The sequence below is a fragment of the Myotis nattereri genome, assembly GCF_964212035.1.
Source record: "Myotis nattereri genome assembly, chromosome: X".
NCBI lineage: Eukaryota > Metazoa > Chordata > Mammalia > Chiroptera > Vespertilionidae > Myotis > Myotis nattereri.
The window spans coordinates 23321542-23349189 of NC_138078.1; the positions used below are offsets into that span (position 1 = coordinate 23321542).

The 27648-nt window shown below is 40.5% G+C and overlaps 1 protein-coding gene across 2 annotated transcripts in view; it reads right to left on the reverse strand.

Moving 5' to 3' along the window:
• The window catches only part of DMD (dystrophin), a 2781977-nt gene that overhangs the window by 860191 nt on the left and 1894138 nt on the right, over positions 1 to 27648 (reverse strand). For both annotated transcript variants that reach the window (XM_081115404.1, XM_081115406.1), the window contains one exon: positions 7322 to 7486. In XM_081115404.1, the coding sequence (XP_080971530.1) occupies positions 7322 to 7486 (165 nt within the window). The remainder of the gene's footprint in view (positions 1 to 7321; positions 7487 to 27648) is intronic.

Below are 27648 nucleotides of genomic sequence, written 5' to 3' on the forward strand. Positions count from 1 at the left end.
TGTTCAACTGCTCTGGTTTCCCTTGAATAAAACAGGAATGACAAAAATGGTCTTAATATTCTCCTTAGCTTGACTAAACTTTAGACAGGTTTCTTCCTGATTATGGCCTTGGTCTCTCTTTTCTAAGCACATTTACTTTAGAAAACTTTCAATTATACATTCCTTCTCTGCCTCTTTGAGAGGTTAATCTACAACACAGAAAAGTCTCAAGGAGTTGAGAGTCATCCCTTTGAAATGGAAATATTAGGCATGATAGCACCCTGTCTCCCTGTCTCTGTGGGAGGATGGTAGCCTACCTTCAAAAAGTGACAATTAGTAGACACAGATGGCTTAATCACATTAACCAACTTTCTCTCTAATGTTCTCCAGTTCTTTTCCACTGGCTAATTCCCATGCTTAATTCCTTCCTACCTTTTGTTTCAATGGAATTGAGTTCAATCTCTCTCTCCTATTGCAATAGTCTTAAATAAAGTCTTCCTTGCTTATTAAGTTGTCCAGTGCAATTTTTCTTTGATAATCCTCCGCAGAGAGGATTTTGGTGTTCAGATACTTTATCATTCAGTCACTACAAATGTGTCCTTTGGTAGTTTTCAGTGTGGATTTGACATGGGGAATTAAGTTTTTTACATGGTAAGGAAGAACCAGCAGAGTAGTATGTCATATTTATTCATAGACCACAGAAGGAAAGTCATTTTTGAGGAGAGGAAAAAATACTCCCTGTCGTCAATATGAAAGCATTTCAATCAGTAAAACTTAACATAAAATTATGTGTTTCCCCCCTACCTCATATTTTAATAAAAAGTTTGAAAAGCAGTAGTTAGGCACTTCTATGTCAGATAAACAGTATACCTGCAGCTCATTACTGAAAACATTCATTAAAGATTAAAATCATAAGACCTTTTATAGAAACTTTAACTGGTCCCTGGTTCTTAGCATTTAATTATCATTTCTAAAATCTGAAATCAACATATTTTATGGCTAAATTGAGAGTACATTTGAAAATCAAAATTCACAGGCATGCCTTCTAGTGAGCTGACTGATGGGAAAGGGTTGTGATTATGCCTAATTTTTACCCTCTACATCACGATCTCATTTATTATGTTTCTCAGCTTGCTAAGGGTTTTGTGAGGTGATTTTAGAGATGAATATTGCTATTTGCAGGATTTCCTGAATAGGAATATTTCCAGAGTAAATTGCACAAACTAAGCGATGTGCAGTCAATTTTCACTCCAACATAAACAATGTATTAGAACAGAGCCCTTAAGGCTTTTTTAAAAATTTGGATTTCATTACACAGTTAGCTGCATTTCATCAATAAGCATGAAGTGCCCAGCAGGCGAAACTGAGGCTCACAGAGGGTATTACATATTTGTCTTACTAGTGTTCAGAATTTGACCAGAGAAAACAAATGACCTGGATGGCAAAACAGTAGGCCCCTTGTTTCAGAGGAAGCCATTGCCACCACTGTCAGACAAAAAAGAGTTACTTAAATTGAGGAAATGGCAGCTTGTACATTGACTTCCTTTGCATTACCTTACTTCTCAGATTTTTAAGAAAGTATTTCTTTCTCTGTGTTAAAAAATGGGCATGTCCTCAGAACTGTTTGAAAAGTTTATTTTTGGTTTCCAATAGTTTAAAATTAAGCAACGTCCATTTCCCCATCTTTCTTTTCTTTTTTTTTTTTGTTAATCCTCACTTGAGGATATTTTTCCATTGATTCTTAGGGAGTGGAAGAGAGAGGGAAAGACAGAGAGAAACACTGATGTGATAGAAACACATCAATTGGTTGCCTCCTGCACGAACCCTGAGCAGGGCCCGGACCGGGGAGTAGCCTGAAACCAAGGTACGGGCTCGTCACCAGAATCAAACCTGGGACACTTCGGTACTCAGGCTGATGCTCTATCCACTGAACCAAACTGGCTAGGGCTTCCCACCTTTCTTTAACTGAAAAAAAGTTTAATCTCTTTAAGCAGAGGGCTATATAGCTGGTTGTACAGTCTAAATTCACATAGCTTTGCCGTAACCGGTTTGGCTCAGTGGATAGAGCATCGTCCTGCGGACTGAAAGGTCCCAGGTTCGATTCCGGTCAAGGGCATGTGCCTGGATTGCGGGCACATGCCCAGTGGGGGGTGTGCAGGAGGCAGCTGATCGATGTTTCTCTCTCATCGATGTTTCTGACTCTCTATTTCTCTGCCTTCCTCTCTGTAAAAAAAAAAAAAAATCAATAAAAAATATTTTTATTTTATTTTATTTCATTTTAAATATATTTTATTGATTTTTTACAGAGAGGAAGGGAGAGGGATAGAAAGTTAGAAACACTGATGAGAGAGAAACATCGATCAGCTACCTCTTGCACACCCCCTCCTGGGGATGAGCCCGCAACCAAGGTACATGCCCTTGACAGGAATCAAACCCGGGACCCTTGAGTCTGCAGGCTGATGCTCTATCCACTGAGCCAAACCAGTCAGGGCATAAAATATATTTTTTAAAAAATAAATTCACATAGCTTAAAGCAGAAGAACTCTGTGTAATCTCAATAACATTTTTCGACAGTGACTGTAGAGAGAAACTAGACAATGGAAAATCAAGAACTAGGTAAGTTAGTTAATTATTCAGACAGGTCACAACTTCCTGATTACAAGGTATGGGTATGAGAATTATGGAGGGAATCTCTCCAGTCATTATTTTTAAAAATCTTATTAGGGGTGTGTGTGTGTGTGTGTGTGTGTGTGTGTTATACAGCTGTGAGTAGAAGAAAAAGGCTAAAGGAATATTTTTGAAATTTGCACTCCAGAGATGAAAAACTCAGAATATGCACAGAGGACTGAAGCCAAGGAGTTTTACTGCCAGAAAAAAACAAAACAAACAAACAAACAAACAACAACAAAAAAAAAACAAGCTCCTTCTCCCCTCAGTGAGTTAGACCAAGCTGCGGGAGACAAATATCAGGATTTTGTGAAACTATACACAGCATCAAGAGTGATGACTTGTAGCTTTGATAAAGGAAAGTGATTAACAGAGCTTAAAGTGGCCTTCATTCCCAACTGCAGGAACCTGTTTGGCAGGAACCTATGGGCCATGGACAAACAAAGGCCCAATGCACGTTTTCAATATTTGTGAACCATTCCAGGTTCACTTCTGTTGGGTCAACAACATTCATTTGTATCATAGGACTTTGTCAACTTTTAAAAACATTCAACATACAGAGAGAGCTAAGATTAGATATTTTTCATCATATTATGAAGAAGCACATTTTAACTGAATATTATGTTAGAAAGAAATACGCTTTTATCTGTGAGTTACAAAAAGCTCTTTCTAATTGGGAACAAAGAGTTTATGGCCTTTCCTCTTTGCAATACTAAATCAAGAAACTAAATCACAATACTATATATCAAGATATGTTACAAAGCCAAGGTTCTCAAAACTGCCTTGTACTGGCACAAGAACAGACATATAGACCAATGGAACAACAGAGTACCGAGAAATTGACCCAATACATTATGCTCAATTAATATTTCACAAAGGAGGCAAGAGCGTACAATGGAGTCAAGACAGTCTCTTCAATAAATGGTGTTGGGAAAACTGGACATATACATGCAAAAGACATGAAACTAGACCACCAACTTACACCATACACAAAAATAAACTCAAAATGGATAAAAGAACTTAAACATAAAACATGAAATGATAAAACTCTTAGAAGATTCCATAGGCAGCAAAATATCAGACATATCTCATAGCACTATCTTTACAGATACAGCTCTTAGGACAATGGAAACTAAGGAGAAAATAAACTAATGGGACTACATCAAAATAAAAAGCTTCTGCACAGCAAAAGAAACCATCAACAAAACAACAAGAGAGCCTCCTGCATGGGAGAACATATTTGCCAATGTTTTCTCTGATAAGCATTTTGCTCCAAAATTTACAGGGAACTCATACAACTTAACAAAAGGAAGGTAATCAATCCAATCAAAAAATGGGCAAAGGACCTAAATAGACACTTTTCAAAAAGTGGACATACAGAATGCCAAGATACATGCTCAAAGTCACTAATCATCTGAGAGATGCAAATCAAAATGACAATGAGGTATCATCTGACACCTGTCAGAATGGCTATCATCAACAAATCAACAAACGACAAGTGCTGGTGAGTATGTGGAGAAACCCTCATGCACTGCTGGTGGGAATGCAGACTGATGCAGCCACAGTGGAGAGCAGTATCGAGTTTCTTCAAAAATTAAAAATGGGAACTCCCATTTGACACAGTAATCCCACTTCTAGAAATATATCACAAGAAAACAGAAACACCAATCACAAAGGACATATGCACCCCTATGTTCATAGCAGCACAATTTACAATGGCTAAGACTTAGAAACAGCCTAAGTGCCCATCAGCAGATGAGTGGATTAAAAAACAGTACTACACCTACACAATGGAATATTAAGCTGCTATAAAAAAGAAAGAGCTCTTACCATTCACAACAGCATGGATGGACCTGGAGAGCATTATGCTAAGTGAAATAAGCCAGGTGGAGAAAGATAAATATCACATGATCTCACTTATTTGTGGAAAATAATGAACAACATAAACTGATGAACAAAAATAGATCCAAAGACACAGAAGCATCGTCCAGACTGTCAAACCTCAGAGGGAAGGCAGGGGAGGGTGTGTGTGGGGGGAGGGTTGAGGGGGGCATGAGGTCAACCAAAGGACTTGTATGCATGCATATAGGCATAAACAATGGATACAGACAGTAGGGGGTGAGGGCATGTGCTGGGGATGGGGGTGGGAGCTGCCAGGGAGAGGTCAATGGGGGAAAAAGGAGACATATGTAATACTATAAACAATAAAGATTTTAAATTAAAAAAGAATAAATTAGATCCAATATAATTGAGAATGTGGATGAGGTCATTGTTTATTGGACCAAGTAACTGTACTTCTATGTTGAGATTATTAAGTAATGTAAAGTCAGTATTAGTAAGACACAGTCACACTGAAGAATGGTTGCTTTTCAAATACCTCTGAGGACACTATGTACTAGATAGGTGGAAAACTAAGAAATCCTAGAACTGATGCCTTCCCTTAATGATGATGTGGTTTCTCTCCCATCCAGTCTTGTTTTTGTGACCACACATGACCCAAAAACCCTGCGACTGGTGCATCAGAAGTCACGTCTTAGTGTTAATACCTCCGCTGTGCCATCACTGTACAGGCTGTGTTGTTAGCTGTCCTGCACACTTTCTTTTTTAAAAATATATATTTTTATTGATTTCAGGGAGGAAGGAAGAGGGACAGATAGAGAAACATCAATGATGAGAGAGAATCATTGATCGGCTGCCTCCTTCACACCCCACACCGGGAATCGAGCCTGCAGCCCAGGCATATGCCCTGACTAGGAATCAAACCATGACCTTATGGTTCATAGGTTGATGTTCAACCACTGAGCCATGCCGGCTGGGCACTGTATTCTTTCTTGAAGTTAATTTAATGTGTTCTGGGTAAAGCCCATTGTGACTTGCATTTAATCATCAGATTGAATCCAATACCATCCACTGGCTGAACAGCCTAGGTTTTGCACTGATGAAATGATGTTTACCTGTGACTGACACAGTGTCATCTGCTTTAGCTATCAGAATGTTAGACATAAATATCAAGAAGAGGTGGGGTAAAAGTAGTGGAGTGTACTTAGCAAATATAACTCATTTTAGTTATATCAAAGCTCGCACTCTTCTTAGCCTCACTCAAGGCCATCTTTCCTAACCTTTTACTTTTCTAGATGATCCTTACACTTCTTTTTATCCTTGCTTTATTTCCTAGAAAAATAGCAACTACATGTAGACAAAAATGTTAGATCATTATAATATTACAAAGTAAATACATGGAAGAATTTTGGTCAATGAATTAAAAGAAAAATTTACTTAAAGATGCTACTTAGCATATTTAGTCTGAAATTGCCCATTACATTAATTAATAGGTTGAGCTTTTATTTTGATTGGTTTATTTGATTGCCTACTTAATGTTGTTGGCCCACAGGAGATGTAAAATGGGGCATCATGTTGGGACAAGTTCTTAGAATACCCTCCTGGAAAGGGAGAGAAGATAGAAACAATCAATGTTAACAGGGACACTAAAAAAGGAGATGATGGTATCTAATTGGCATGTTTTTATGAACCATAGGCTTACTTGCATCATCTCATTACCATGGTTGACTCATTAAGCATCTTTATTCATTGATTCAAAAATACTAACAATCACCCGCCATATGCTGAGCCCTGAGGCTATTCAGAAATAAGGTGGCTAAGAAAGATAAGAAGATGCCCTCTGCATTCAAAGAGCAGTGTGATGAGATAGTCAGGTCTGTAAAATTTATGTGCAAATCAACATAGAAGGCTATTAGAGATAGATACAGAGGTTTATAAGAAATCTGAAAAGGGTTTTTTAGTCTACTTGGGACTATAGAAGCAAGCTTTGAAGAAGCAATGATACTGAATTCAGTCTTGAAAGATGGAAGAAAATTAATCATCAGAAAAAAGAGAAAGAAGTCATGTAAGAAGAGACAAGATCAAGAAAAAAGACATGCCATCAAGCTACATGCTTATAAAGATACGATATAATGTGTTTTGGCTAGACTATAAGGAGAGGTTGTTGGCAGAATAAGAGGAGAGAAAGGTAAACTGGAGTCAGTCTGAGAGGGCTTTATATAAAGTCTACTAAAGAGACTATACTTTATTTTTGTAGGTACCTAATGTCCTAAATGACTTCAGCTATGGATAAAAAGTCTACAAACATACTAAGTGCAATTAAAAGAGGTATGGAAAATGGTTGTTCCCTGGCCAATATGGCTCAGTTGGTTAAGCATCGTCCCATGCACTGAGGGGTCACCAGTTCGATTCCTGGTCAGGGCACATACCCAAGTTGCAGGTTCAATCCCCAGTTGGGGTGTGTGTATGGGAAGCAACTAATTGATGTTTCTCTCTCACACTCCCACATCAATGTCTGTCTGTCTGTCTGTCTGTCTGTCTGTCTGTCTCTCTCTCTCTCTCTCTCTCTCTCCTTCTTCCTCTCTCTCTAAAATCAATAAAAACATATTAAAAAAAGAAAATAGATTGTAGTAGTAAATATGATGAAGGCATTCTAATGATATAAATTTAATGAATATATTATTGCTGGTAAATGCTGTAAACAAACAGAAAATGTGAGTCAAATAATAATAACCAACATTATACCAACAATGATAATGATTATAACAAATGAGAAACTTAGTTAATTGTTATGCCATTCTTTTGGAAAACAATATTTAAAGCAAAGAGTTCCTACCTTAATATCAAATGGTCCTCTTTGATTTGGTTGATTGAGAATTTCTAACTGATTCCTAATGGGAGACAGCCACAGAAGCAGATGATTTAATTGCTCTTCAAGCTGTCCAAGATCCTTTATGTTAGCCTCAAGTTCTCCTTGTTTTATAGGTAAGTTTCTAGAAATCTGCAAGGAAACAAAAGAAAAAGATTCTCATGATTTAAATAAAAAAGGAAAATGAAATATTTTCAAAAGTTATTTGTTATAAAATGTTATAGAAATTTACTGTATTTGGTATTATTTTAAGAGCACAATATTGATTACTTACATGTTACATGTTAGGATTTAACTTGTGTATTACAAATCATTGAGTAATAGTCTTTCCAAAAAAGTATATGCTTGGAAAACAGTACACCTGCTTTAGGAAATTGAAAACACACATCTACACAAACAAAAATCTAACTCCAACCAATAAAATTAAAGAAGCGTATTCTTCACTTAACCACTCACTTATTAAAAATAACGGTGTGTCCTGTATTATAAGCCAGACACTCTGCCTTTTCACTTGCACTTTTGTGAGTGATAGTTTATGATCTCTAGTATAACCAAGTAAAACAGAATCAGAAGATTAGAATAAGAAGTAAAAAAAAATTATTTGGATTAGAATAGAACCTAAGAAAATGATTATAGGTTATGTTTATCAAGAGCTTATTATGTACCAAGCACCATGCTTGGAAGTTTCACATTAATTATCTTGTTTAATCCACCGAACAACCCTATAAATGAATAACACTGGGGTTGAATTTGAAATAATCTGGGAAGCAGTACAATATGCTGTTCAACATTGTGGGGTCTAGAGTTAGGCTACTTAGTTTTAATTATTGGTTACAGCACTGTCTTGGCACATTAGCCAAGTTCTTTAACTCTAAATGTCTTCTCTATAGAATGAGGATAATATTAGTACCTGTTTCATATGGTCATTGTAAGAATTATAAGTAATCCACGTAAACATTTTAGAGCAATGCTCTGGATCCGTGGTCAGCAAACCGTGGCTCGCGAGCCACATGCGGCTCTTTGGCCCACCATAGCATTTACCTTACACTATTTAATTTATTATTGACGGTTGTCTCCCTCACCGAGCTTTGATTTCTGGGTGAATTGGGTTTCTACATATGCTAGATTTTCAATAAATAGCTGTTGAATGAAAGAAAAACATTTTCCAAATTGAGAATTAATTTCTTTTTTAAAGGTAAGAAGCAATACATGTCTAGAGTAATCAACAACATAAAAATGTAATTTAACCTTTATGTTAGGAAGCTTTAATTACAGACAAAAATATTAGTAAATTGGACTATATAATAAGAGAGACTTCTGCATGGCAAAAAAACAAACATAGTCAAAGGACAAATGAAAAATTGCAAAATAAAAATAATATTTGTGACTTACATCTCTAATAAGGGACCAATATTCCTAACACATAAGAGAGCTTCTGCCAACTAACCAGAGAAAGGCCAACAATCCAAAAGAAAATTGGACAGAAGTTAAGGAAAATTGATAAAAACAGAACACAAATGGATTTGAAACTCACAAAAATAATGTAAGTCATGGTCATAATGAGAGGTTTGAAAATTTCATCTAATGCACTGACAGAAATCTAAGCCTGAAAACACTATGCTGCCAATGTTGTGGAAAATGCAGACTCATACATGGCCAGCGGGATGTATATATTAGTGTATTCCTTGTGGAAGACAATTTGTCAATATCTATTAAATGCATGTAATCTTTGATCCATAACTTTTACTTCTAGAACTTTATCTCTGAAGCACAGAGAGCCCCAAACAAGAGGAATCCAAAGAGGACCACACCAAGACACATCATAACTAAAATGCCAAGGCCAAAAGATAAAGAATCTTAAAAGCAGCAAGAAAAAACAAACAAAAAACAGTTACCTACAAGGGAGTACCCATACAACTGTCAGCTGATTTCTCAACAGAAACTATGCAGGCCAGAAGGGAGTGGCAAGAAATATTCAAAGTGATGAATAGCAAGAACCTGCAACCAAGAATACTCTAGCCAGGAAAGCTATCGTTTAGAATTGAAGGTCAGATAAAGAGCTTCACAGACAAGAAAAAGCTAAAGGAGTTCATCACCAACAAACCAGTATTATATGAAATGCTGAAGAGTATTCTTTAAGAAGAGGAAAAAGAAAAAGGTAAAGATAAAAAAAATGATGAACAACAAAGCGACAACAAATACTTATCTATCCAAAAGTGAATCTAAAAATCAAATGAATATAAAAATCTGATGAACAGAATAAACTAGAGAATGGAACAGAATCAGGGGTATGAAATGGAACAGACTGATGATTCTCAGAGGGAAGGGGGTGTGGGGGGTGCAGGAAGAGATTAGACAAAGATCTTATATGCATGTACGCAGTACCTATGGACACAGACAATAGGGTGGCAAGGGCCTGGGCTGGGGTGGGAATCAGGTGGTGGGGATCTATGGGGGGAAAAAGAGGGAAATCTGTAATAATCTCAACAATAAAGATTAAATATATATATATATATATATATATATATATATATATATATATATTTTTTTTTTATTGAGTTTTAGAGAGAGAGAGAAAGTGAGAGGGAGAGAGAGAAACATCAGTTGGCTGCTGCCTGTGGGCCCCCTAACCAGAGATGGAGCCCACAACCTGGGCATGTGCCATGGCCCAGAATTGAACCAGTAACCCTTCAGTGTATGAGACGATGCCCAACCAACTGAACCATACCAACCAGGGCTCTAGGAATTTATCTTGTAGATATATTTCTGAAACCAAAATCATTGTTTGGTGAGGGTAGGACAGATGGTGGATGGGGTGGGAGACATTTCACTATATTTTTAAAAAATAAATGGATTTCCTCTGCAGTTACATAAGTTAATTTGGAAAAGAAAATTACTAGCTTTTCTTCATACCCAAAAAATAGTGATGAGGAACTATCTACACTAATAAAAGAGAAAAATGGTAATTGGCGTACGACGATACCCTTTTCATTGGCTAATCAGGGCTATATGCAAATTAACTGCCAACTATGATTGGCAGTTAACTGCCAACTATGATTGGCAGTTAACTGCAAACTAAGATTGGCAGTTAACTGCCAACAAGATGGCGGCTAATTTGCATATGTAGGCACAATGCAGGGAGGCGAAAGGGAAAGCAGGAAGAAGCCCCCTGCCACTGACAATGATCTGAAACCCAGGGGGGAGCTAAGAGCTGGGGGGCAGGGCAAAGGCGGCCCTGGGGCCGCCTTTGCCCTGCCCCCCAGCCATGATCGGAGAATCAGGCGCCTTTGCCGCCCTGGCCAGTGATAGCAGGAAGTAGGGGTGGAGCCAGCGATGGGAGCTGGACACGGTCGAAGCTGGCAGTCCCGGGAGCTAGGGGTCCCTTGCCTGGGCCTAAAGCGAAGCCCACGATCGCGGCGCCCCCCGCTGCCACTGCAGGTCCCCACTGCCCGGGCTGTACGCCTAGGCCAGAGGCATTAGGCCTGGGCAGGGGCGGAGCCTGCAACTGCGGGGAGCTGGGGTCCCCTGCCCAGGCCTGACACCTCTGCCGGAGGCGTCAGGCCTGGTCAAGGGGCCGATCCGGTGATTGGTGATCGGAGGGTGATGAGGGTCAACTCCTCTGGTTGAGGCATCAGGCCTGGGTGGGGGGCGGAGCCGGGGATTGGGGGGATATGATGGTCCCCTTGCCCAGGCCTGAAGCCTGGGTCAGAGGCGTCAGGCTTGGGCAGGGGGTGGAGCAAGCGATCAGAGGGAGATGGGGGTCCCCTGCCCAGGCATGATTCCTGGGCCAGAGGCCGCAGGCCTGGGCGGGGGCCAGAGCCAGTGATCGATGGGAGATGGGGGTCCCCTGTCCAAGCCTGACACCTCTGGCGGAGGCGTCAGGCCTGGGCAAGGGGCCGATCAGTCGATCGGAGGGTGATGGGGGTCAACGCCTAAGGGCTCCCAGTATGTGAGAGGGGGCAGGCTGGGCTGAGGGACACTCTCCCCCCCCACACACACCCAGTGCACGAATTTCGTGCACCGGGCCCCTAGTACTTTATATATTTTAATAACAAATCATTATTAATATGATATAACTTATCTAAAGCCATCAGTTAACAATCCTATTATTATTATTATTATCATTATTATTACTAGAGGCCTGGTGCACAAAAATTTGTGCACTCGGGGGGGGGGGTCCCTCAACCCAGCCTGTGCCCTCTTGCAGTCTGGGACCCCTTGGGGGATGACCACCTGCTGGCTTAGGCCTGCTCCCCGGGGGATTGGGCCTAAGCTGGCAATCAGACATCCCTCTGGAGCCCGGCAGCCCTTGGGGGATGTCCACTTGCCAGCGGGGAGCAGGCCTAAGCTGCAGTCGGACATCCTTAGCGCTGCTGAGGAGGCAGGAGAGGTTCCCACCATCACCACTGTGCTGGCAACCATCAGTATGGCTTGTGGCTGAGCAGAGCTCCCCCCTGTGAGAGCACACTGACCACCAGAGGGCAGCTCCTGCATTGAGTGTCTGCCCCCTGGTGGTCAGTGTGTGTCATAGTGACCAGTCATTCCCAGTTTTGCTGCTGTTAGGGTCAGTTTGCATATTACCCTTTTACTATATAGGACAGAGGCCTGGTGCACAGGTGGGGCCCGGCTGGTTTGCCCTGAAGGGTGTCCTGGATCAGGGTGGCGGTCCCGCTGGGGTGCCTGGCCAGCCTGGATGAGGGGCTGATGGCTGTTTGCAACTGGTCACACCCCCTTCAGGGTGGGGGTCCCCACTGAGGTGCCTGGCCAGTCTGGGTGAGGTGCTGAGGGCCGTTTTCAGGCTGGTGGGTGACTTAAGCTCCCAGACTCTCCTCTTTTTCTTTTTCTTTTTATTCTGGGATTTATTTACCTTCTATGGCTGTCACTGGAGCTGAGAGCTGGCTCCAGCTCTGAGGCCCCAGCTGGCTGAAAGCAGGTATCTGGGGTTTGTTTAGCTTCTATAATTGAAACATTGTTGCTTTTGGAGCTGTTGCTTCTGGAGCTCAGAGTGGGGCCAAGGCAGGCAGGGAGCCTTGGCTTCCTCCATCACTGGAGCAAGCAAGCCTCCTGTTCGCTTCAGCTGCATGGCTGCCAGCCAACATCTTGGTTGGCAGTTAATTTGCATATCTCCCTGATTAGCCAATGGGAAGCATAATGGAGGTATGGTTAGTTACCCTATTTGTCTATTATTAGATAAGATTATTTTAAATATATCATTATTGATTTCAGAGAGGAAGGGAGAGAGAGAGAAACATCAATGATAGAGAGAATCATTAATCAGCTGCCTCCTGCAAGACCACTGGGGATCGAGCCTGCAACCCGGGCATGTACCCTGACCAGAAATCGCAACACGACCTCCTGGTTCATAAGTCGACACTCAACCACTGAGCCACGCTGATGGACAAAAATCCTATGATTATTTTCTTATGATAATATCACTTAATTAATGGTAAGGTGGAATTTGAGATCATCTAACATGACTTTTGTGCTCCCCCACCCTATTCAAAACAGTATTCAGGAATTGATTTATTCTCCTACATATTTCATGGAAAAAAATAGCAGATGTGAAGTTTATGATTTAGACTGAGTAAGATTTATGACAGTTTCTAAATGTTTTAAAACAATTTACTATTATATTTACTACTTCATATTCTTATCAAAATACTAATGTAAATCACTTAACTAGTAAAATGTATTATTTCTTTCCAATAATCTTTTTAAGTATTATAAAATCATGCTCTTCATAAAACATATCCCCTGTGGTGAAAGAAAACAATTAAAAACATTCAGTTTCCTTATGTGTTAATTTAGTATCTAACTGAGTCTTGACCTAATTTCACACAAGATTAGTTTCTATTCCTTTCAATTTCTGAATTTTTATTTCCAAATGTGTAGAAATTTTATCATTAGGATAAGCAGAGCTGTTTGTCTTAGAAATAAACATATATTAAATACTGACTTCTTATTTTACACCAAAGATATTCTAGAGAAATTACAGTAATAAGTGTAAAATATTAATAATAACATCCCTGGCCTGGCCATTGATGTTTCTATCTCTCTCTCCCTCTCTTTTCCTCTCTGAAATCAATAAAAATATATTTAAAAATAATAATAATGATAACAGCCCTGCCTGGATAGTTCAGCTTGTTGGAGCATCATTCCATACACCAAAAGTATGAAAGTTTGATTGCCAGTCAGGGCACATACCTAGATTGTGGGTTTGATCCCCGTTCTCTCTCTCTCTCTCTCCTCTCTCTCTCTCTCCCTTGCTCTCTCTCTAAAAATCAATAAAAACATATCCTTTGGAGAGGATTAAAAAACATTAATAACAGAACTAGAATAAAATACTGGCATGGGGAAGCCCTTTAGAAGTAGAAAGAAATGTAAATAAACTATTAAATATAATGTTTGTGTTATTCTTTTAGAAATTAAGTCCAAGTAGCAGAATTAAAAGCAAATGACAACTGGAAATATTTACAGCACCTATCAAAGGGTAACATTGTTACACGTAAAAAGAACATTCAATAAATGAAGAGAGATGGAGGATATATGGGAAAACTGGATAAAGAATGTAAACAGGAATTTGACACAAAATGCAAACAACCAATAAACAAGAGAAAAGTCCAATCACTAAGTAATCAACAAAATGCAAATTTAAACAGCAATGATATGTCATCATTTGCCTATTATATTTTCTTTTATATAAGGTATTTGTCAAAGTTCTGAAAAATAAGCAGTCTTATGATGGTTGTTGGAACATAAGTTATATTTGTAGGAAGTAATTTGATAATTCAAAACAAAAAGCAAGACTTCTATGTGAAAAACTAGAAACATTACTGAGAGATTAAGGGACAACTAAACAAATATAGGAATACTAGAGGCCCGGTGCACGAATTCATGCACGGGTGGGGTCAGCCTGGCTGGTGATCGGGGCCGGCCAGCTGGGTAGGGACCACTCGAGGGCTCCAGGGCATGTCCAGCCCTCTTGCTCAGTCCCGATATGCCAGACCCCAGAAACAAGCTAACCTATCAGTTGGAGCATCTGCCCCCTGGCAGTCAGTGTGCATCACAGTAACTGGTCTAGCGGTCCACCAATCCATCAGACACTTAGCATATTACGCTTTTATTATATAGGAGGATACCTTGTTCCTCTATTGGAAGAAACCAATTGAAGGAACATATTGGAAGATCCAATATTGCAAAGATATCAGTTCTTTTCAAATAATTTGATAATTCAATGCAATCTCAATCAAAATAGCAACAGTTAGTTTTTAATAAAATTGATATGACAGCTCTAAGATTTATATGGAAATCCAAAGAGCCAAGAATATTCAAGGCAATCTTGAAGAATAACAAGGTTTAAACGCACAGGGAATATAGTCAGTAATATTGGGATGAGTATAAGTGGGGCCAGCAGGCACTTGAAGCAGTTGGGGGGGGGGGGCAGGGGACCACTCTGTTAAAATACATGGTTTTCTAACCACTTTGCTATACATCTGTAATTAAAACACAATGATATTGAAGGTAAACTGTAACTGAAAAATAAAATATAAAATAAAATGTATTTGTATACTTAGTATCTTTAGCCTTGGGGAAAAAATAGGATGCTTACAACCAGATATCATCATTTATTATTATTAATTCTGTATGATATTGCTGTGAAAACAAATAGACTATAATATTTACTTAATTTGTGATAATGGTGCCACTTTAGTTAAGTGAGGAGTGAATGATTCCAATAAATGGTTACAGATATGCAGAAAAGGACATGCATATCATAACAGCATTATTCATAATAGACATAACCCAAATGGATACCAACAGTAGACTGGGTAAACTGTGGCATATCCACACAATGGAATAGTGTAAAGAGAATAAATTAACAAGACTATGACTCAGGCACTATCATAGAAAAATCTCACAAAAGTAATGTTGAATAGGAGAAAAAAAACATAAGGGCATATATTCTATGATCCCACTCATATTAATTTCAATGGCAGATAAAACTAATATAGATGTTAAAGTTCAGAAGAGTGCTTATCTTTGGATAAGGGCAATAGCTTGGAAAGGGTTAATAACTAGGAAGGAGCGTGAGAGAGGCTCCTGGGCTAATATTCTAATTATTGATCTGCATATTAGAAGCATGGGTATGCTAACTTTTAAATAATCCATCAACTTCTTATGATTTGTGCACTTCAATATGCATCTCTTATCCTTCAATTTAAAAGATTACATGAAAACATTTTAAAACTTTAAATATATTCATTCCTTTCAACCAAAAAATTTTACATCTATAAATTTTCCTAGGGGAATATTAGAAATATACATAGAGACATATGACAAGAAATCTCAATCAATTCTGTCACTTATACCAGTGAAAAACTGAAACAAAAACCCTCAAGTAGAATAAATTGCATTCATATAATGGAATTCTTGGCATCCATGAACATACCTATCATGAAAAATATTCTATTCGTTGAAAAATATTCATGACATATTAATAAGAAAGCACATACCAAACATAAATTGTCTTTGATTTTCTGTGTATATTTTACTATTAAATATCTACACTTAAATATACACATTTAAAAAAATAAATAGAAATACCTGCACCAAATTATTAGCCATGATTTTGGGGGTGGTTACCAATTAATCATTTTTAATTTAAATGTTAATATATTTTGGCCTTTTCCAAAGTTACCACAGAGATTGTGACACCCCTCCCCCACCCATGACTTCACCCCACAGTGGCCAGTGGAACCCTGAGGGGTCTGTGAGGTCACCCCATTCCGCTCCACAAACACTCTCATGGGGCAGCAGCCACTGGCTGTCTCTGTCCCGGGGAAGCTTCAGAGACCCCGGGACTCGGGAGCCGTGGTCAGGAAGAAGCCCCTGAGAGGGTCACGGAGCGCTGGGGACCAAGGACATTCCAAGTGCTGACCCCGGGAGGCCAGATCCAGGGGCAGAAGTCTCCTGGGCGTGCAGAGTGTCATTCAGCAGTTCCGGGAGGCCCACCGCCACCAGGCCCCCATGGTCCTTGGCTGGGTACTGCTCCTGGTGATGGCTCCGCACCTGGGTACAAGAGGCATCAAGGACCGCATCTTCTACGATCTGACCGAGTCCTTGACCTGCCCTGGCAACAACAAAGGCTGCATGCTGTCCACTCCCTACGAGCACCCTGAAGAGCCCCTCACCTACCAGCTCATCTCCACCTGCCACTATGGTGAGCTGTGTAACAGGGCCCCGACCCCTGCAGACAGCCTGAAGGCTGGGACCACCACAGGCCGGATGCTGCGTGTGCTGCTGCTGCTTCAGTGACTGTGGCCAGCGTGGAGGGCAAGGCCTGGGACTGGTCTAAGGACCCTGCAGCTCCTTATGCCTCCTGCCCCCTCCTCTTTCCCCTACCTTTTATCCTCCCCCTTCCCTTCCCCTTCTCCCCATTCAATGGCCAGAGGCCCTAGACAAAAAATAAAATAATAATAATGAAAAAGTTGTACAGTAGTTTTTCATGGGAATGATAATGTAACAGATTCTAGAAATAAGTAATAGTTCTTGGGGTTTTATAGCTATGAGGAGTGATGAGTTGAGGCGACTATCCAGATAATCTAGGACCAGAGGCCAGATTTCTTTAGACTGTGAAAGGTGATTGCTTAAAAAAATAAACAGTTTCACATTTATACCAGAAATTCTACCTCTAATAATTTGTTAATGCAATAATGATGTGTACAAATATTAAACTCCAAGAATGTTTGTTACAGCCTCATTTATAAAAGCAAAACATGCTAACCAAAATGGTATGGATGAGCAATTATGGAACATTCATTCAATGAAATACACTGTGGCTATTTAAAAGGTGATCTAGATGTATATTTAGCAATAGGAAAAAATGTATAATTTACCAAAAGTTTTAAAGCTGCAATTTTTGAGTTATGGGCCACCTTTTCTTAGTTGTGCTTTTAATTTTTCTGCAATGAATATTTACTACTTATAATATGAAAATGGCATGTATACTCCTTCTCTGGAAACAGAATATTTGTGTAGTACTTATAATATGCCAAGCATTATTTTAAGTGTTTTTTAATATATGAACATTTAATAACAACCCTATTATGTAGGTATCATTATTGCCCCCATATTACATATGAAAAGCGGACTCAGAGAGGCTAAGTGACTTGCCCAAATTCACACAACCAATCATGGTAACTGAGCTAGAATTTGAACCCAAGATGCCAACCTTAGAAGCTCATGCTCTTAACCATTGTACCATTTTGTCTCTCATCCCTAATTTTAGCTGTACCATTTTGAGAAAGCATATGAGTACACAAGCAAGTCCACTTTCTTTCACAGCATTTCCATGAATAAACTCCTTTAGGTACTGATTGGATTTTACTATACTTTCTCCATAACTTTGAATGTATGTGGGATGATAAAGCCCTATTGTCGTTGCAACTACTAAATTCAACTTCCCAAATATTCACTTGTTTTATTTTCTTGCTTAAATCATATGACTGATTCCCAATTGTTTCCAAATTCTTTAACCTGCCTTTAAAAAACAAGCTCTCAATAATCTGACTTTATCTATTATTCTCCACATCTTTTTTATAACAAACTTCCATTTTATTCAAAACAGTGACCTAATTGTTCCTGGTATGACCCTCGACTTTTCTTCCTTCTGTTCCCCTGTCATTGTCTACTTTGCCATTGAAAGGTCTTCATTTCCTTGAATAAAAGACTTCCTTTCTTAATTAACACATAAAAAAACCTTCGCTATCCTTCATGTTTTGGGTAATGATAGTGCCACATCCTGAAAGAAAATTGCCTGATCCCTCGGATGGAAATAATTATTCTTTCTAATAAACTCTGTAGCATTTATATCTGTGCTACTCCAACAGACCTTGTCAAGTGTTATTTTTTTTCTTCATTTTAACTATTTTCATTCAACTTGTATCTTCTTCCTGTGCCTCTCTCTAAAAGCTTGAAAGTGCATGTACACATGTGCACGTACACACACACGCCACGCCATATACATTCAGCCACAATTGAATTTTACAACTTTGTATACCCTTACGACTTTTTCTTATGAACAGTCACACAAAGTAACCAATCATTTACTAATAGAACAGAGAAGAGAGAAAATAAAGTTGAGGATTAAAAGCAGAACTCTCTTCAGAGTACTTATGTTCTCACATATGTTGCATTTTTAGCTCTGGTTCTTGTTTTAGCCTATTTGTGAATGCCCAAGCTCAATAGAACAGTAAGAACAGTTCTTGTCTGACAGCTGGACTGGTTAAATGTGATTAGAAGAACATAGTAGGATCTGGTCAGTCAAGAAAACTACCAAGTCCAGCTGGTGTTGTTCAGTGGTAGAGAGTAGACCCATGAACCAAGAGGTCACCATTTGATTCTGGTCAGGGCACATACCCAGGTTGTGGACTTGATCCCCAGTGGGGGCATGCAGGAGGCATCCAATTGATGATTCTCATCATTGATGTTTCTATCTTTCTCTCCCTCTCCTTCCTCTCTGAAATCAATAAAAATATATTTCTTAAAAAAGAAAACTAACAACACAGGTAGAAGACTCAATTCTTGACATTTTTTGTTGTTGTTATGTTGATGTCATGGATTCTGGAGCTAGAAGCAATTCTGGCTACACCTTAATTAAAGCACTGGCAAGAATATTGCACATGCAATTAATTCAGTTATCATTTACCCAGTAAGTATTTTTCTTCCGGCCACTGTCCTATATAGTATCTATAAGTCTATTGCCTTTTTAGTTGATTCAAGTTGCCTGTTGTGTGGCTAAGTATAACCTTCAATGCCAACATCCTTCCACCTTGAAAAATGATAAATAATGATAACTCTGAATGCATTTTAAACAAATACTTTCTTGCCATCAACCAAAGATTTTTTTTAAAAAAAAAAACCTCCCCAAATTTAGCAATGCTGATTAAATTATTTAAGTAGACCATTATCTTCCTTTGGATAAAATATGTGTGGTATGAAATATTTGGAGACCTCATTTCACCTTGCATATTTTTCAATCTCAGTAAATTAAAACTACTAGAGAACCAGAACTTCAGAAAGATATATTCTTAGGCACAATACTCTTTTTTTAAATAACTGGTCTCATGGTAAAATATCCCTCAGTAGGAGGTCATTTATTTTCTTTCCCTCTGGTAATTTAATAAAAGAATAATGACCATAAAACTGAAAAAAAAAAAACACACATTATGATTACATGCCACCAGCCATTTAAAAATTATAAATCCATAACAATTTTCATATGACCAATTACAATTCATTTTTAGGACAGTCACCCTCCAATGGCATAACTAATTAGGATTATGCTTGAAAAGTAAGTGGATTTTCTCTTTACAGCATGTGATCATTACTTACAATGTTTAAAGATTTATATTTCCTACATTGCTTCCAGTTTTAAGTGAATACACTAGTGAAGTCTAAGTCTCCTGTATGAAATCACAGTGTATATTAGTTTCATTGCACAACCACTTCATTACCGCATCTGAATTTTGTTATTGTTGCTAAAGATCTGAAATGCATAATACATGGTGAGATAAATGAATATTTCTAGGGAGATTTCAAAGTCAGTAAAATTTGATGTACAATAAACAGGTTTGCAGTCCTTGGAGAACTCAGCCCTTATTACCACACTAAATCCATATTGGCTTTTAAATAAACCTTGGTGTTCAAGATTAGTATTCTTGTTCATTAATTCATTAGTTTGCAGTATAAGCAACTAACTCCATGGTAAAAATAATCATTAATATTACACATAGTTAATTGAAAATGTTTTTGACTATTTACCTTGATTCAAACCTATCCTGAAATTAGGTAACAAGCCCTATAAGGGCTCCTAGAGGGACTGCCGGGGTCCAACCCCAGCAGGTCCAGGGGTTCCCAAAGGCGGGGACGGAGTCGGCGAAGAAGGAATGACACAGAGACAGCGTTCAGTTGATCAGCAGCCTAGCCAGGATCTCTAGCCAGGATCTCCAGCCAAGTTCTGGTCTGGATCTCCAGCGAAGTTCTGGTTAGGATCTCCAGCCAGGTTCTGTGTCCATGTTCTCTTGCTAGGTTCTCCAGCCAGGTTCTGTAGCCATGTTCCCTTGCTAGGTTCTCCAGCCAGGTTCTGTCCAGGTTCTCCAGCCAGGTTCAGTCACCAGGTTCTAGTCAGGTTCTCTTGCCATGTTCTATCCAGGTTCTGTAGCCAGGTTCTGTCTCTAGGTTCTTCAGCCATGTTCTCTCGCTAGGTTCTGTCTCTAGGTTCTGTGTGTAGGTTCTGTCTCTCTTGGTTCTGTCTTCTAAGTTCTGTCTCTTTCTGTCTTGTTACATCTGTATTTATACCAGTTGATTCAATCCTATCAATCTCTATTACAAAGGTTAGGGCGTTTCTTATCTACATTCCAGGGAGTAAAGATTATGTAGCTTAAGCATGATTGTTCGTAGTTAAAGTGATTAATTACCCGCCTGGCACTTAGTTAAGAGGTTTTATTCCCTCCCTAACTTCAGGGGAAAATCCCTACCTGGGGAAACAACCTTTCTCAGAGACCTTGGTTAAAACACATAGTGCCAAGAAGGTGAGCAAACATATTAAGAACAGTATGCCATATATGCCAGGTCCCTTGAAACAGCAAGCATGGACCGGCTCCCAGCAAGGGACAAATAAAATGAATTGGGGAAATTGATTTGCCCAAACTTCAATAGCTATCATTTATCTTCTATAATGGGTTTTATTGGGATTTACACCCACCTAACTATCCACCTACCCACACACTCTTTACTACATGATGTGATTTTGATCACATACTGTTTAAACCCTGAGGACAATAAAACTCACAAAGACGTTAAAATGTAATTTTATATGATACATACACACTCCACAGACTGTGTTGTTACAAATTAACCCCATGCTTTCCTCTTTTGCTCTCTTACAGCCCATAGTCATTCTAAAACAAGGAAAAAGCTATTTTATTCTCACACTCTCCCATCAGGAGTCTTTGTTCCTATTTGCTTAAAGGATCTTAGCAGCAGACTGACCAATACAGAGAAAGGTCCTTTGGATTCTTAGGAAACATTGTTTTTTTGGGGTCATGTATGTTTGTTTTGTTCATTTGTTTTGTTTGGTCAAAATTCAAGAAAACTAAGCCAGGATCTGTTTACCTAAGTTTACCTAAGCAACAGGAATCATAATCCTGTCTAATAAAAGAGAAACATGGTAATTAGCGTACGACCACTACCCTTCCCATTGGCTAATCAGGGCAATATGCAAATTAACTTCCAGCCAAGATGGCGGCCGGAAGCCAAGCAGCTGGAAGCTAACATGAGGCTTGCTTGCTTCAGTGACGGAGGACTCCAACATTCCCCGCCTGCCTTGCCGGCCTCTGAGCTGCAACTCTAAGCAACTATATTACAAACATAGAAGCTAAACAAAACCCCAGAAACCTGCTTTAGTCTCAGGACTTCAGCCAGCAGGATCACAACATTGTTTCAAATACAGAAGGTAAACAAAGGCCAGAAACCTGCTTTCAGCAGCGGAGGCCTAAGACCTGGAGCCAAGCCTCAGAGCTAAAGCTGGCCCAGAATAAAAAAGAAAAAAGGAGTAGTTGGGAGCTTCAGTCACCCGCCAGCCTGAAAACAGCCCTCAGCCCCTCACCCAGACTGGCCAGGCACCCCAGTGGGGACCCCCACCCTGAAGGGTGTGTGACCAGCTGCAAACAGCCATCATCCCCTCACCCAGGCTGGCCAGGCACCCCAGTGGGGACCCCCACCCTGATCCAGGACACCCTTCAGGGCAAATCAGCCAGCCCCTACACATGTGCCAGGCCTCTATCCTATATAGTAAAAGGGTAATATGCCTCCCAGCACCGGGATCAGTGTGACAGGGGGCAGCGCCCAAACCCCCTGATCGCCCTGTGGCTCTGTGTGTGACAGGGGGTGGGGCCACAACCTCCCTATTTGTCCTGCTCTGTTCGTGACAGGGGAAGGCGCCCCAATCCCCTGATCAGCCCTGCTCTGTGCCTGATAGGGGGGAGCTCCCCAACCCCCTGATTGCCCTGCGGCTCTGTGTGTGACAGGGTGCGGTGCCCCAACCCCCTGATCAGCCCTGCTCTGTGTGTGACAGGGTGGGGCGCCCCAACCCCCCCCCCACGGGCCCTGCTCTGTGTGTGATGGGGTAGAGCCATAACCTCCCCATTGGCCCTGCCCTGAGTGTGACAGTGGCGGTGCCCCAACACCCTGATCCGCCCTGCTCTGTGTGACAGGGGGCGGTGCCCCAACTCCCCTATTGGCCCTACTCTGTGAGTGACAGGGGGGAGCTCCCCAACCCCCCTGCTCTGTGAGTGACAGGGGGCGGTGTCCCAACCCCCTGATTGGCCCTGCTCTGTGCATGACAGGGGTTGGCGCCGCAACCTGCCCATCGACCCTGCCTTGAGTGTGACAGGGGGCAGTGCCCCAACCCCCCAATCAGCCCTACCCTGAGCGTGACTGAGGATGGCATCGCAACCTCCCGATCCACCCTGCTCTGTGCATGACAGGGGCAGCGCCCCAACTCCCCAATCGGCCCTGCTCTGAGCCCGACCAGGGGCTGCACCTAGGGATTGGGCCTGCCCTCTGCCACCTGGGAGCAGGCCTAAGCCAGCAGGTCATCATCTCCCGAGGGGTCCCAGACTGCGAGAGGGCACTGGCCGGGCTGAGGGACCCCCCCCTCCCCCCCAAGTGCACAAATTTTTGTGCACCGGGCCTCTAGTAAATTATAACAGTTTAATATTTTTGAAAGTAGTTCTTGAGATGTCAGTTGAAATGAGCTGTTTTAAATGTTTCTTAATTGACATTTTTAGAGAGAGAGGAAAGGAGTATGATAAAGAATGAGAAACATTGAGGAGAGAGAAATATCACCGATTGACTGCTTACTGCATGCCTCCTACAGGGGATCGAACCCACAACCCAAGTATGGGTCCTGGCTGGGTATCAAACCATGACCTCTTGGTTCCTGGGTTAGCACGCAACCACTGAGCAACACGGGCCAGGTGAAATTAGCTGTTTTAGTAGCAATTAAAAATATTTTAATCAATTTCAGAGAGGAAGGGAGAAGGAGAAAGAGATAGAAGCATGAATGATGAGAGAGAACTGTTGATGGGCTGCCTCCTGCACCCCCACCCCACTGGGGATGGAGCCTGCAACCTGGGCATGTGCCCTGACTGGGAATCGAACTCAACCACTGGACCACACCATCCCTGCAGCAATTTTTGAAAACCAGACTCGTCTCCTTTGTTCATTTATATAAATCACTATTTTCCAGACTATGAACTTCAGAGAATAAAAGGTAAAATTACATGATCACAGAGCCTCAATTTTTGAAGTTCAGTTAAAAACAATTTGACTATTTAAGTTATAGAAGTATTTAAATATGACTTTAACGTTACTTACCATTAAGTACAATTTAAAAATAAGTGCCTTCAGTTGCACTTGCCATTTCGAATGCTCAAAAGGCACACTGTTTTAGACAACACAGAGAACATATCCATTGCTACAAAAGATTACCTTGGACAGCGCTGCAAGTCATACTACAGTATTTGTTTCAGAATTGATTTCTCTAAAAAACTTATTGCCTGGCTGGTGTGGCCCAGTGGTTGAGCATTGAATTATGAATCAGGAGGTCATATTTTAGGTCCTGGTAAGGGTACATGCCTGGGTTTCCAGCTTGATCCCCAGTGGGGAGCATGCAGAAGGCAGGTGATAAATGATTACCTCTCACCTCTCATCATTGGCGTTTCTATCTCTCTCCCTCCCACTCTCTTCCTCTCTGAAATAAATTATATATATATATATATTCATGAATTTTATATATATATATATATTCATGAATTATTTTTAAAGCAGAACAAAATACTTTAGAAAGTAATTTCAAGGAATGTTCAAATACATACACAAATTTGAAAGTTTTATTGACATGACAATGAATTGCTGCTCTTAAGCTCAACATTTTCTGGCTAGAAAGTATGTTGTTTTCCAAAACTAATTCCCTAATAGAAAGAAAATCATTTTTTTCCACTTTGGGTACTTATTTGAAGAAACCCAAAACACTAATTGAAAAGACATATATACTCATATGTTCAGTGCAGCATTTTTTACAATAGTCAAGGTATGGAAATGACCTAAGTGTTCACCAATAGATAAGTGGATAAAGAAGAAGTGATGCATATATACAATGGGATATGATTCAGCCATAAAAAAGGATGAAATCTTGCCATCTGCAACAACATGGATAGACCTAGAGGCTATTGTGCTGAGTGTAATAAGTCAAAGAAAGACATATACCTTATGATTTTACTTATATGTGGAATCTAGAAAACAAAATAAACAGAACAGAAAAAAATCAAAATGCTTGTTGGAATCCTATTTCTTTGCTCTCATCTGAATAAATTCATCAAGATTTTAGTATTTTGAAACAAATGACAGAATCTGCAAAATTCACATTTGTAATTTTTGTGTAACAGTCTATACCAGTGATGGCGAACCTTTTTGAGTTCGGCGTGTCAGCATTTTGAAAAACCCTAACTTAACTCTGGTGCCATGTCACATATAGAATTGTTTTGATATTTGTAACCATAGTAAAACAAAGGCTTATATTTTTTATATTTATTTTATATATTTAAATGTCATTTAACAAAGAAAAATCAACCAAAAAAATGAGTTCGCATGTCACCTCTGACGCGTGTCATAGGTTCGCCATCACTGGTCTATACTGTAGCAAATTGATGCATTATTGTCATTTATACTATGAAATAAATGCATATTGTATTACCCACTTAGTGAAAGATGCGTAACAATAAAGGAAATCAATGTCCCTGGGAATTTCAATTTCACTGAAAAAGAAAGTAATAATAATAATACGATATAGAATACCAACTCCTGGAAAAGGTGATGTGTAGGGAGGGTGTTTATTGGTTTTGAACACAACAATGGGAGGACATACCACTAGCAATTGTTAAGTGGAAGCTTTACTAGATGTACTCACAATATGAGGAAAGGGCATAAAACTCAAAGATGGGTGGGTCTCTTCATGCTAGCCAGAAATGAGCACAGAAAGAAATTTGAAGAAGATTATAATATTTGATTTCTTTTGAAAAAATAAAAAATCCAGGTAGAAGTCACCATCTATCGATTTAGTTTTCTGCCAGGAATGCTGCCATAAGCCCATTTCAAGAAGAGTCTAGGGCAGAGGAAAGCAAACTATGGCTCATGGTTCAAATCCAGCCACACCCTGTTTTTGTATAATCTGATAGCTAGGAATTTTATTTTATACTAGAGGCCTGGTGCACAACAATTTGTGCACCCGTGGGTGTCCCTCAGCCTGGCATGTGCCCTCTCAAAGTCTGGGACCCCCTCAGGGGATGACCACCTGCTGGCTTAGGCCCGGTCTCTGGGGGATTGGGCCTAAGCTGGCAGTCAGACATCCCTCTGGCAGCCCAGGAGCCCTCAGGTGATGTACACTTGACAGCAGGGAGCAGGCCTAAGCTGCAGTCGGACATCCTTAGTGCTGCTGAGGAGGCAGGGGAGGCTCCCATCACCACTGCTGTACTGGGAGCCATCAGCCTGGCTTGTGACTGAGCAGAGCTCCCCCTGTGGGAGTGCACCGACCACCAGGGGGAAGTTCCTGCATTGAACATCTGCCCCCTGGTGGTTAGTGTGTGTCATAGTGACCATTGATTCCCAGTCGTTCTGCTGTTAGGGTCAATTTTCATATTATCCTATTATTATATAGGATAGAGGCCTGGTGCTTTTGTGGGGGCCGGCTGGTTTGCCCTGAAGGGTGTCCCAGATCAGGGTGGGAGTCCCGCTGGGGTGCCTGGCCAGCCTGGGGAGGGGCTGATGGCTATTTGCAGGCTGGCCACAGCCCCATCAGGATAGGGGTCCCCCCTGGGTGCCTAGTCAGGCTGGGTGAGGGGCTGATGGCTGTTTGCAGGCTGACCACAGTCCCTTCAGGATAGGGATCCCCCCTGGGGTGCCTAGTCAGCCTGGGTGAGGGGCTGATGGCCATTTTCAGGCTGTCCACAACCCCCAGCTACTCAAGCTCCCAGTGGAGGCTGGCTGGAAGCAGGTATCTGGGATTTATTTATCTTCTATAATTGAAACGTTGTTGCCTTGAGCAGAGATCAGGGCCGGCAGGGCAGGTGGGAAGCTTGGCTTCCTCCATTGCCGGGGCAACCAACCCTCCTGCTTGCTCCAGCTCCATGGCTGCTGGCTGCCATCTTGGTTGGGTTAATTTGCATATAGTCTTTCTGACTGGCTGGTGGGCATGGCTTGGGGCATAGCGGAGGTGCAGTCAACTTGCATGTTTCTCTTTTATTAGATTAGATATTAAGTAATTGACAAAAAATCCAAAAGACATTTAATAATAAAATTTATGTGAAATTTATTCACAGCATAACAAATTCATATGCATGTTGTGAATAAAGTATTACTGGAGCATAGTCATGCCCATTCATTTACATGTTTCCTACGACCCTTTTTGCACTATACAGGCAGTATTGAGTAGTTGCTGCTGAGACCTTCTGACCTGCAAACCCTATAATATTGACTATCTACACCTTTACAGAGTTTGCTGACTCCTGCTCTAGATAACCAAGGAGTTGTGGTTCAACCTCCAGTCCTTCTAAATCTTTTCCCTGTCTGGGTCCCAGAGCTGCTTTAAAGAGTTGATTGGTGAGGTGGTGTCTGGGGTTCAATGTATGAGAAAAAAAACCTTTAATTGTAGTATCCATTAATTCATGTCTTCTTAGCAAACTCCTCAGGTAACTTGGACTACCCACAAGACAGCCACCTCCATTGGAAAATTTTTAAAAATCCACAATCTTCCTGGCCTGTTTATTGTTGAGGAATTTTGTGGCCAGTATGTACAGATGTCTGGTTTGGTTGGCCACCCACCTGGGACCAGCTAGCTGAAGCCTGTAATGGCAGTCAGTGAAAATTTGGAACCTGAATATTACAAGTGGTAAATGTTGAGCAAGATCAAATTATCTGTATTATTTAATTTTAAAATCCTTTCATTTGCTTTCTCAGAAGTTGTACAATTCATAAAAAAGCAAAAGAAAATAGAACAAAGAACTTAAAAATGGAAATGGTGTACCAACATAAAAGCCAGAAAAATAAAAATTAAAAATATTGTTATTATATGTTGTAAATTACTCTTAGCCTTGATGAGCACTGAACTTCAGTGATCAACATGCTTGCCAATAGCTACATGTGGCTCTGAAGCACCTAAAATGCATCTATTTGAA